At 34.7% G+C, this 13,110-nt stretch overlaps 1 protein-coding gene across 1 annotated transcript in view; it reads right to left on the minus strand.

Annotated features, from left to right (window-relative positions):
* Positions 1-173: 173 nt before the first annotated feature.
* Positions 174-13,110, minus strand: part of LOC106467742 (homeobox protein ceh-31-like) — a 17,322-nt gene continuing 4,385 nt past the window's right edge. The window contains exons 2-4 of the mRNA XM_013928119.2: positions 5,201-5,301; positions 3,540-3,655; positions 174-2,787 (exon numbers count right to left, since the gene is read on the minus strand). Of these exons, the coding sequence (XP_013783573.2) occupies positions 2,463-2,787; positions 3,540-3,655; positions 5,201-5,301 (542 nt within the window). The 3' untranslated portion in view covers positions 174-2,462. The remainder of the gene's footprint in view (positions 2,788-3,539; positions 3,656-5,200; positions 5,302-13,110) is intronic.

The raw sequence follows: 13,110 nt of genomic DNA on the forward strand, positions 1-13,110 counted from the left end.
ACCACGTGAACTACACACACACACATTACTAGAACTGTACCTATACCACGTGAACTACACACACACGTTACTAGAACTGTACCTATACTACCTGAACTATTTACTTTGCGCCTGAGCGTTGCTAGTTCATATGTTACTGATAAGTGTTAATGATGTTTTATAAGCAACTGAACTTAGAATGATTCAATATTGTTTATTTTTTATGTTGACAATTCAAGTACAATAACAGTGAGGTTTTCCCCCTGTATTATTAACCAATGATCAACTTTAGCTGATTAAGCTTTATTAATATTCGAAAGTTTAGGAATGACGAGAGATGTTTCTCACCACAGTTATACAGAAAGTCGGCGTGTGAAGACTAACACATGCAGTCAGAAGTAAATCATACAGTTTATAACCCTTATGAAAGTAGAAGGGTTGAACTTTGTCCTTTGACTGACTGTAAAAGTTGAGCTTTAGTGAAACTCTTTGACCTAAACGTAAAGTGTTCCAGCGTGACTCACGTTGCTTCATCATTGCAGTAGCTGTTGAGACGTTTAATTACGTTTGACAGAGAGTAAACCTTTGTAATTACAAAGAATAGGAACTGCAGACTCGACTAACCGGATGGTAGAGCAATCTCATGAAAGGCCGAGCGATTTATACACAGTCACTTGCCGGCGGCGGCTGGGAAAGGCAGTTACACGGACGAAGGTCAGATTTGACATCGCTACGATTCTTGTCTGTGAAAATGTTTCCCTCATACTTTGTTCAGACTATTCTCTTCTCTCGACGTCTTAGTCAGCCTACGGGAAAGTTTGCAGCCAAATAAAGTTAAGCAAAATGATTTACAACGAGAAAGAAAGGATCTTACCGGTGGTCTGCACGTAGTCGGGCTCTGGGTTAATTAGGCTAGACAACAGCGCCAAAGTTGCCGACGAACAAACGCCTGCTGGGTTAGATCTCGGTTGCCGCATCTTCTCGCACACACAAAGGAAGTTAACGAATAAAAATTCTATAAATTTAGTAAAGTTGCCTTGATTAACAAAAAAAAATTACTGTTTTATATAATAATTAAGAGTATATAATATTGATGGCAGAGTGCATCTTTGTGCTGAGGGACCTCTCGCATGACTGCGTATCATGAAAGTATCCATTACGTGCAGATTTCCTGATTCCCGTTCAAGAACCAGTGCTTGATTTAGAGATTGGATGTAAGTCTGTAACATGACGTGAGGGGGAGCTTAGAAATAAGTGTGTAAGACGACGTGAGAAGGAGTTCAGATGTAAGCCTATAACATGACGTAAGAGGAATTTTGTTTCAAACTTGGATGTGAGTCTGTAACACGACACAAGTGGGAGCATGGATGTAATTAACGATATATGAGAAAGAGAACTTTCAAAACTTTGTTTTTTAACTCTCTCTCTCTCTCATTTTCATATTGTATTATTTAGTAACTTATAATAGTATTACTTTTCTCAAACATTTTGATTGTCAAAAGAACCAAACAGATTTAGCCTTCTATTTAGTTCAATAAATTCTCTAACCCGACCATCTACGAAAACATAAATGTACACATCGTTTAGAAGACGTACGCCTTCTGCCAAATTGAAAATTTTGAACAGTTCTTTGGTGAAGCTCAAGCCATATCCCATGTCCATTTTTCCCGTTAGGTAACTGCTTGAAATTGTCCTTAAAAGAGACCAGATATCCAGAATGTCTTCGAGAAACCTCTAAAATCTGGAACACTCTGATTTGACAAAGGTAAAGTTTCATAGGCGATGAAAAACAACCACTATGAGTTAGCGAGTCGATAAAACAAACCATTTCGAGAAGTGAAGACAATTTTACTTCAGGCGCAAGTTTGAAGATTCAATAAAATTTCTAATATATTCGACCGTTCCCATCACCTACTGTAAAAGGAGAACAAATGATATTAAAACACAAAAACCGTGTTGTCATTTATACATATATAATTGTTAGTTTGTAGAATAACCACTTGGATCTTGTTCTCTTCACTGAAGCTTTTCGGAAATTTCAGTCGTGTTAAAAGGAAGGTTTTGAAGAATAATCAACTGATCGTAATTCTCACTAGGCCTTTATTTAATTCGTCGTAACAGAAGGTTACGGAATGTTTTCAAGGATAATTTGTTAATGTAATTTTTCTCTAGGCCTTTCAGGAAATGTAGTTCGTGTTAACAAAGGCTTGCGTGACTAACCAGCAGATATAATGCTGTATATGAAAAGTTAGCTGGAATAATGAGATAACAATTATGTACCCGATCGAAGGTTTGTGTCAAATAAACAAATCACAATATAATTCTTTAGGGGACTTGTTTTTTTCCAACAGGAAAAAGAAAATGAACGTCCAATCGTTATTTGATTATTAATGGTAAAACTTTTCATAACAAAAGTCCACTTCCAATTTCATGTTTCTTTTTCCAGAACTAGCGAAGATTACGCCAAATGTTTTAAAACCTTGTTATGGTGGTGGTTGTCTTTGAATTAATGCTGAAAGTGACTGATAAGGGTTCAAGTCTGGGTACATAGGACGAGACAAAACTGGGCGATAATTTGTTAGAAGCTGACCTTGTCTCTGGTAGAAATCAAAAGAAGGTAGACCACTAGCCGAGGTCAACTGTCCATTACTCATTCCAGATAGTGATGACATAGTGGATAGGTAACTACTGTAGCTGTAAGGCCAGTAGCTAAATGGGGGTCCTAACAGAGAAGGGAAGGTTGAAAGTCTACTGCCATCTGGTGGAACAATTTCTAATCCCATCATTGCTTGTCTTTTCCACTTTGTTCTGATGAGAAAAATAAATCCTATTAATTTAACAAAATATATTATATATTCCTCTAGACTTATTTACAAAAATGAAAATAAGTTTAAAATATATTTTTATAGCTATAAACTTTTTAAACCTAATTGATGAATTTGAATTATCTGAGTTTTTTACACCTTATACAATGGAATTTCTTCATAAAAATAAAGAGAACACTAAAAAAAAAGTGTAGAACTGAGTTATAAATTAAAGATAAGCTGTAGAAATTCGCAAAATAGCCGTAGAACTTGAAATTATTTTAGGCAGGATTAGAATAAATTAATCTATGAGACTTTTTCCCCCCCTTTTTATTAGCTATATTTTTGTGCGCCAGCAATACCGATTCGATTTTATTACTCTTCAGGATCTACTAGCCTACCCTCAATTGAAATTCTTTTAGGCAGAATTAGAGTAAATTAATCTATGAGACCTTAGGCGCGGTCAAATACATCAATCGAAAGGGTTTGACCTCCTAGGCCCAAAACTGTAATTAGATCTCAAATCAGTCAAGAGATGACGGAGCCATATTCTAAAAGTTTGTACTTGAAAAACACTCAGAGCCATTCTATGAGCCACGGCTACAAATATATCAGATTTAAGTACATACCCAATTGCATCCCATATTTTGTTGTTTTGATATTGAGAATTGATACTTAAATCTTAATTAGCTTAAAATGAGTAATAAGTTGTGTTCTCTGTACACCTATCTATATAAATACATTTGTTATCCTTACCTTCTGTTTTGGTACCACGTCTTCACTTGAGTGTCTGTTAGATTAAGTTTAGAGGCAAGTTCCATTCGATCCTGGACACTGAGATACTTTTGATGTTCGAAGCTTTTTTCCAGAGTCTGAAGTATATGTTTATAAACCAAATTAAAGCTAAATGTTAACTTGTTGTTTTTACTTTATAACATTGCTTTTAGTCGTAAACATTTTAAGTTCTTATTTGATGAAGTGCTTTATAATGCGAGTATTGTCATATAAATAATGTAGACTAGAAAAGTCAACTTGTGGACATCAAATTAATCTTTATGTCTTGATTATGCTAGCATCTTCATATATCAAAGGGGTACAGATGAAATGCCGGTTTAGAATGAAAACAATGATTTTAATGGAGAAAGGGTTATTTTTGCTTCAGCGAAAATTAAGTTTTATGAACATAATATACAGCATAAAACAGTTAAAAGATAATTATAATTTGTAAAATTATAGCTATAACAAGGCAAGCCACCTTATCGTAAAATAATGCAAATCACATCCATTAAATTATTGTTATGTAAATTAGATATCTAATCTGAAGTGGAAATGATTGGTCATTCAGTTTATGCTTTACATATTGGTCTCATACAGTTTTGTTTTAGACGTCACACTGACGCGAATCACAGAGTTTAAAACGCTACAACTTGTTTATGAACTATGACTATATCTCAAAGAAGGTATGTGGACGTTTCACGTATATGTAGAGCCTTCGAATGAACCAAAGAGAGCCAATTACATCAGGGTGTTGATTTCACGCATGTGTAGAATCATCAGATGAATGGAAGACAGCCAATCATACCAGGATGATGATGTTTCACTCCATGTGGCGAGCCATCAGGTGAAACGTCAACATCCTGATGTGATTGGCTATCTTCCATTCATTCGATAGTTATACATGTGCATAAAACATAATCATCCTGATGCGATTAGTTGCCTTCTATTCATTCCATGTGGCGAGCCATCAGATGAATAGAAGGCAACTAATCGCATCAGGATGATTATGTTTTATGCACATGTATAACTATCGAATGAATGGAAGATAGCCAATCACATCAGGATGTTGATGTTTCACGCATGTGGCGAGCCATCAGATGAATGGAAGACAGCCAATCACATCAGGATGTTGATGTTTCACGCATGTGGCGAGCCATCAGATGAATATAAGGCAACTAATAGCATCAGGATGATTATGTTTTATGCATGTGTAGAACCAGCGGATGAATGGAAGACAGACAATCACGTTTGGGTGTCGATGTTTCATGCACTTGGAGAACCACTGGAAGAATGGAACACAGCCAATCAGAATGTCAGCCTGTACGCTCAGTGAGCTACATTCCGCTCAAAGAAAGGCACAAAACAGGCCGCCTGCATAAAAGTGAACCAAGCGAGGAATTACTATTACATTTGTAACAGCGGTTCAGGCTCGGTATAGCTGAAACATTATAAATTCCAATTATCCTGTTACTGTTGTTGTATGTAAAATTACTGTATTCTAAGGGAAATAACAGATATTAAGCATTTTTCAGTGAATGAGCTGCTGAGAAAGTTCTCCCTAAAAAAAACGTGATATATTTCATGACGTTTCTTTTCATTTCTACTCCAAATTCATGATAAACGTTTTAAAAAAGACTTACTCGTAGTTGAAGATCTGTAAAAGCTGTTCTTGCTTTTCGAAGCTTCTTCTCTGATATGTTATCTCGAGAAGGAGTGAAGTTGTCGTCTGATCTAGTTCCAGCTGAAAGAGGGACATTTATAATGTATCACTTAATAAATCAAATGTTTGATCCCTAGTTCTTGAAGTAAGAGGTTACAAATTATATTCCACGTCAAAATAGATAGTTTTATTAACAGTTTTGTACCGAAGTTCATCAGGTCAACGTTGTTTTGAATACACTCTATTATGTATCAGAGGATAAATTGGAGAAAAAAGAACTCGTATACATATATAAAATCAAATATGAAATTGGTATTACTATTGCAGGGAGTACAACGTTTACATAAATACTGAAGTAAAATATTTTTGTTCCAATGGATGAGCAATAAGTTTACGGACTTAAAACGTTAGAATACGGGATTAGATTCTCCGCATTGTCAAAGCACAAATAGTCTATTGTGTAGATTTGTGCAAAAACAAACAGACGTAAAGTAGTGTTAATAAACTGCCAATAAATATAAAGTTTTTTAATTATTGTTTTATATAACAACTTATGCATTTAATATTAACATATCTAACTCTGAAACGTTTTGGTTGTAATGTGTAGTTAAGAAACCTGATTTTTCCAGAGTACTAACTCTAGGCTTAGTACCAATAACAACTTCCACATTTTCACTGTAATGAGTAAACCCACCGCGCTTCTCTTGCTGGCACGGGCAAGTGGTTAGGGCGCTTGACTCGCAATCTGAGTAGCTCTACGCTAAAAAGAAATATTGTTTCCATTACATCCACCCCCATTGGCACAGCGGCATGTCTTCGGACTTATAACGCTCGAAACCGGGTTTCGATACCCGTGGTGGGCAGAGCACAGATAGCCCATCGTGTAGCTTTGTGCTTAATTACAAACAAATTATTACACCGCCATCTTTTGGCGATTAAACTAGTTCTTATAGTTTTGTGAGCGATATATTAAATATAAATATTGATTAATGATGTTAGGTAAACAAGAAGGTTCAAAAACTCAATTTAAGGTAAAAATCCTACAATGCGAGTGCATCTGAAAAGAGACAAACTGATTAAGAAAGATCTACCTTTCGATAGCGCTTGGGTTATATATAGGGTTTGTATTTTTATCTTAAACATAAAGACTGACTCATTTGAGTTACTAGCACATCCGAGAACTATAACATCAAATGAAATAATTCTAACTCTGATTTATTATCTTTCAAAACACTGTTCCAAGTCACACATAAAGAACTTTATGATATTTAGAGTTTTAGTCCAAGAACAAAGTTTGACAAACAGTCCAGAAGTGGAAGCATACATGTTAGTTCAGCAGTGAAAATACACATTTCTGATGGTAATTTTCATAGTGCGAAGTACGAATTCTAGTAGCAAAAAATAGTAAAAAAAAAAGTTATTCAAACTCAGCTGTAAAAAAGAAGAAGTCCCCGGTGGGACAGTGGTAATTCTACAGACTTAGAACGCTAAAATCCGCGGCTCGATTCTCCGCGGCGGACACAGTAGATAACACAATGTGGATTTTCTCTAACAAAAAAAAATAATAATAAATCGTTTTGTGTAATTAGTGAAATATCAGTTTTAGTTTTCTAGCTCAAATTGAAACCATAATGTAACCTTTATCAAGAATCGTCTAAAAATATATAGACATTTCTATGACTTATCGTACGCATTCATGGATTCTGCTCACACAACAAAGTCAAATCCTGTCTAGAGCCAATTAAAATTACACAATTAAATAAAACCACATCAGCCAACTTAAACCCAACAAATAATGAAGTACGGTCAGAACAGTCTAGTTCAACGGGGACACAAAAATCAAATGAAACACTACAAAATTAAGTATAACTACATCAATAAAATATAACTACAAAAAATAACTTTAATAACTCCAGAGCCATGTGAAAGTATAGAAAGTGGAAAGGCAGAACTGATGATAATTCTAATAGATTAAAACTTTACTTTTCTAATAGTTATACATTATACAACATAAAAAGTTGGAATGAATTATTAGCAGAAAGAGAGGAGATGACAGATGGGCTCTGTGAACGAATCAGATTGAAGGGTATAAAAATTAGACTTTGCCTTCGTAATATCAATATTATACTAAGTAATATATGCTAAACTACGTACTTCAGAGAGGGGTGGCAAATAAATTAGAGAAGATCTAGAAAAAAATGTCATACTAGGGGAGATTGAGGATTTTTTTAAATATTTTCTTATAAAATTAAGAACTTGAATCTTATATAATATGTAATTTTGATTTACTAACTACGTTTGATCCAAGTTTAGTCGTATATATTAATAAAAAGTAGTTTAATTAAATTTTGAATATAACTCTGTACATGGTCATGAGATGCGCACTCTGACCTACCCGTCGCCAGAGGGATAATGGGTTTGAAAGTTCATGGTGTTAGAAAAACACGTAGGTTCATGATGTTTGGATAGAAATGAATATAACCTGAGCGCTTTCGAAAGGTGAGCCTTTCTTCTTAAGGGGCAAACTTGGCTTGAAAGTTGTAAGTTAGCGAAAAAAAAATCGTCTCTAATAAAAACGTCTCACTTGAAATAATATACTTGTGTGTAATATTTCAATAACAAATCCTCTAGTGCTACAGTGATAAAACTCTGACTAGAAGAAAATTTACTTACCTGAAGGTTTGATTTTTTATAGCCAGGCAATTGATTTGTTATGTTCTACAAAATGTGGACACTGAGTGGCGATTGTGTTACGGATGTTCTTTACCGTTTTTAATGTTGAACGTGATTCAATAATCAAATACCCTGGTAGGAGGCGCTTTATAATGGAGCTTATTATTACTAACTTATTTGCGTTTAATTTCACAGAAGACCTAACAAAATGTATTCGTAAAAATGTGTGTTTGTAGATCTTTAAACAATTTAAGCACATGGTGAATTATATAGTAGGCTTAGAACGTACACTTGTAACATGCTGGGTTATGTAGTACTTTTAAAATATACACCTGTAAAATGGTGATTTACTAGTACGCTTACAACATACACTTATGACATGATGGATTATGTAGTACGCTTACAACATACACTTGTAACCTGGTGGATTATGTAGTACGCTTTCAACATATATTTGTAACATGATGGATTATGTGATATATAGAGCTCAATAAGTATCAGGTGTGGTATCCATAACTCAATAAGTATCAGGTGTGATATCCATAACTCAATAAGTATCAGGTGTGATATACATATGTCAATAACTCGGTATTTAGAACAAATAAAGAAAAGACTTGACTGTAAAGCTAAGTAAAACGAACTAGCACAATACAGATAAAACCGTTAACATAGTTGTATGAGAAACCATATGTGATTGAACTTTTGGCCAACGGATTTTTATTAAAACCTAAATGACAAAAGATATTTTCTCACTTACGTTCAGAAGAAAGGTACATGATTAGAAACTCAACTAGATTTTTGTCTCTGACATGTATATGTTTTCCTGATATCACAAAACTGAAGTTGCTTTCATATGTTATTAATATATGTTATTACTTGTGGACACAGGTGCTTGAGTAGGGGCCGTCTACATGCAGTTTACAACCCCGACAGCATACACAGATGCGAACCCTTATTACATGTTGCCCTTTGACGGACGCTACAGGAGACTGCTTGTATTTGTTCCTTACAACTGTACGGGTTTGCTCTTTACAATTGCTCCATTAAAAGATCGACAATGTGGAAAATTGGCCACTTGAAGTTAGTTTCCCAAGATTAGAATAAAGACAGAACTTCCAGGCTGTAATAACATTCTCCAATCAAAGCTTGGGATTTAATCCAGAGTTCTCATGCTCTGTTACAAATCATTTGAATTACAGTGGATTATGTCTTATTATGGTCCAGGTAAGAATTAGAGCTGAACTTCTCTAGTAACGTAATTATTCTTTTCTTGTGGTCTACAACAAGTCAACAAACGTTGTGTTTTCCCAAATAAGGTTTCACGAAAAACTTTTTGTTGTTTAATTAGCAGTATCTTCTTATAAGAACCACGATAACTGGGTGGAAAACAACAAGAGAGAGACATCGAGCTTGTGAATGAGTTCAATCCAGGATGAGAAGTCATCGTTTTCCTGTTCTATAGATTAGCTCTAACCAAAATAGAGGCTATTAGAAAGTGAACTGAGAACACCAATTATCACGTATATCACATTTTTACAATTTCCTCATATTACAGCATTCATCAGATTCGTCAATGTTTATCGAATTTTGCTTTAATGATACGTGTCTTTATCATATTTGCCCCCGTTATTTCTTTATCTGTACTAGAGTCTGCATGGTAATAATGTTAGTTACTTGATAATATTTCCGTGATGACCTATTTGAAGTATGGAATTGGTCTTAATGATCAGTTTGTGTGGTACTGGTCGTAATGATCTTTATATGTAGTATTTGTGGCAATGATCAGTTTGTGTGGCATTGGTCGTAATGATCCAATGAACAATTTGTGTGGTATTGGTCATAATGATATTTATGTGTGGTATTGGTCGTAATTATCAGTTTGTGTGGTACTGGTCGTATAGATCAGTTTGTGTGGCATTGGTCATAATGATCAGTTTGTGTGGTATTGATCATAATGATCAGTTTGTGTGGTATTGGTCGTAATGATCAGTTTGTGTGGCATTGGTCGTAATGATTTTTATGTGTGGTATTGGTCGTAATGATAAGTTTGTGTGGCACTGGTAGTAATGATCCAATGATCAGTTTGTGTGGTATTGGCAGTAATGATCCAATGATCGTTATGTGTGGTATTGATCGTAATGATAAGTTTGTGTGGCACTGGTAGTAATGATCCAATGATCAGTTTGTGTGGTATTGGCAGTAATGATCCAATGATCGTTATGTGTGGTATTTATCAAACTGTATACCTCTAAGTTGGATTAACGTTAACTTAAAGTCTCTAAATTTGTTATAACAATTATTGTCAAGATAATCTAAAACACTCAAGCTTCTAATAATTAAAAATACAAAAATTGTTTCCAAATAACATTGAAAAAAGGTCGATTTTTAAGAATCAAATAAAATGTTCTATATGGTACATGAAGCGTTTCAAGCTTGTCGGATGTATTACAAATGTACCAACCACATACTAACATATTTCAATTTCCAGGAAGCGTTGAAACCTATCAACGTCGTATATATACAGCTTCAAGATTTCGGGACGTGTTAAAATGTTTCAACAATATACAAATAGTTTAAAACTTCCCTCTTCAAATCACCGTACGTTCGTCCTTCTTTCTGCTCGTCCAGCAGCAGCATGTGTCCATTTTCCTTCTAAGACCTCTTTCATCAAACTTTCTTATCTAACTACATGTCCAATCCACTATTTTTACTTAATATTTCTTTCAACAAATCTCTTGCATCATCTCCAATAATTCTCCATTCGTCTTTTTTTCAGTCCAACATTTATCGCCAAACCCACTTATAAACATTTTCTAATAAAATGTATCAACAATTTACAAAGTGTCCCAGAAGTGTTCAAATCTATTAACAATTTACAAAGTGTCCCAGAAGTTTTCAAATCTATTAACAATTTACAAAGGTTTGAAGTATCTAGAATGGATCCAAGTGTATTTGTAATGTACAAACGGTCTCAGATATTCTAGAAGCTTTCAAACGTATAAACAATATACAAGTGGTTTCAATTTTCAGGAAAAGGTTAAAATATATCAACAACGTAGAAACGATTTCCAGTTTCCGGGAGACGTTGAAATACGTTAGCAATAAACAAACAGTTTCAAGTTCCGAGAAGCATTAAAATATACAAACAGTTTCAACTTCCACAAAGCGTTAAAATATACAAACAGTTATTCCGAGAAGTGTTAAATAAACAAACAGTTTCAAGTTCTAGGAAGCACGGAAATTTATAAACAGTTTCAACTTCCGGGAAGCATTAAAATGTACAAACAGTTTCAAATTTCTGGAAGCACTAAAATATACAAATAGTTTCAAGTTCCGAAAAGCATTAAAATGTACAAATAGTATTTAACTGGTTTCAACTCGTAAGTGTTCAGATGTATCAATAAAACGTTTCCAAGTTTAGGAAAGCAGTCGAATGTATCACAAACGGTTAGAGTTTCAAATGTATGGACAACAATAATAAAGAGTTTTGGATGAGATATCCTGAAGAAGCGTTTATAAATTCATGAAGTTTGCTACCAAAGAATCCCACTGTCTGTTTAACATTTAGAACCAGCTAAATGGGGTTGTTATGGGGTCAAGATTAGCCAATTTGTTTCTATGTTATCATGGAAAAACTTGGCCCTGTAAAGTTCAAGCCATTATATTGTAGGAGACATGTAGGTAATATTTTCATTATTTTCAGAGAAACTGAACATTGAAAGTTTTTAAACAACCTTAATAAACATCCCAATATCCAATTCACTGTTGAATCCAACATAACCACAATTTCCATTCTTAGACCGATTCATTCACAATAAAGGTGAACATTTGAATGTGGAATTTTCCGTAAGAAGACGTTTACAGGTTCAACTTTGATCGACATATAATATTGTCTTTTAAGTAAATTTTGGTTAAGATACTGGTTCACCAAGCATACAAATTAACCAGTAAATATGACCTACTACTATACACTGGGAAACAGGCAATTTGTGCCCTACCGTACATAAGAAGCAGACAACTTGTGCCCTACCGTACACTAAGAAACAGGTAACTTGTGCCCTACCGTACATAAGAAACAGGCGACTTGTGTCCTACCATACACTAAAAAAACAGGCGACTTGTGTCCTACCATACACTAAAAAACAGACAACTTGTGTCCTGCTGTACATAAGAAACAGGCGACTTGTGTCCTACCATACACTAAAAAACAGACAACTTGTGTCCTGCTGTACATAAGAAACAGGCAACTTGTGCCCTACCGCACACTAAGAAACAGGCAACTTGTGCCCTACCGCACACTAAGAAACAGGTAACTTGTGCCCTACCGTACACTAAGAAACAGGCAACTTGTGCCCTACCGTACACTAAGAAACATGTAACTTTTGTCCTACCGTACACTAAAAAACAGGTAACTTGTGTCCTACCGTACACGTAAGCTATACCATCAAGTACAGTTGAGATGTGTATTTAAACATGTATGAATATTTTAGTATTTTGTCAGGTATACCTGCCTACACGACCTCTAATGTGGTATATCAATACAAAAGTGCTAAATGATCTTTAGGCTATGTTGGTTCTACCACTACGTTGCTAACAGCTCACATACAAGAACATACTAATTGATAACTTTTAAGATTCTCAAGTATTAAGGAGCATGCGCTGTACGAATGAAACGAACCCGTGAACAGAAGACAACTTAAAATGTTCACTATGGTCAACAATCAAATACTCACCCGTAAACAGGACAATTTAAAATGTTCTCTATGGTCAACAATCAACAACTTACCCGTAAACAGGACAACTTAAAATGTTCTCAATGGTCAACAATCAACAACTCGTATTAAAAGAATAGATTGGTGTGGTTCTTTTATTACTGAATTTATGAATGTCAAAACTTTATGTAAATACTCTGTAAGAGAACAACATTTTCCAATAAATGTTTCTGATACTTTATAAGAGAATTGAATTGCTCCCACACTGGCAATCTTCTTTCTTAAACTCACTACTAATAATTTTCTCCTACAATAACAGCCTTCTGTGTTTAGCTCATTATTAACACGTTTCTCCTACACTGGCAACCTTCTGTGTTTGACTCATTATTAACACGTTTCTCCTACACTGACAGCTTTCTGTGTTTAGTTCATTATTAACACGTTTCTCCTACACTGGCAACCTTCTGTGTTTAGCCCATTATTAACACGTTTCTCCTACACTGGC

Source organism: Limulus polyphemus, unplaced genomic scaffold (assembly GCF_000517525.1).
Source record: "Limulus polyphemus unplaced genomic scaffold, Limulus_polyphemus-2.1.2 Scaffold2725, whole genome shotgun sequence".
In the NCBI taxonomy this organism is placed as follows: Eukaryota; Metazoa; Arthropoda; class Merostomata; order Xiphosura; family Limulidae; genus Limulus; species Limulus polyphemus.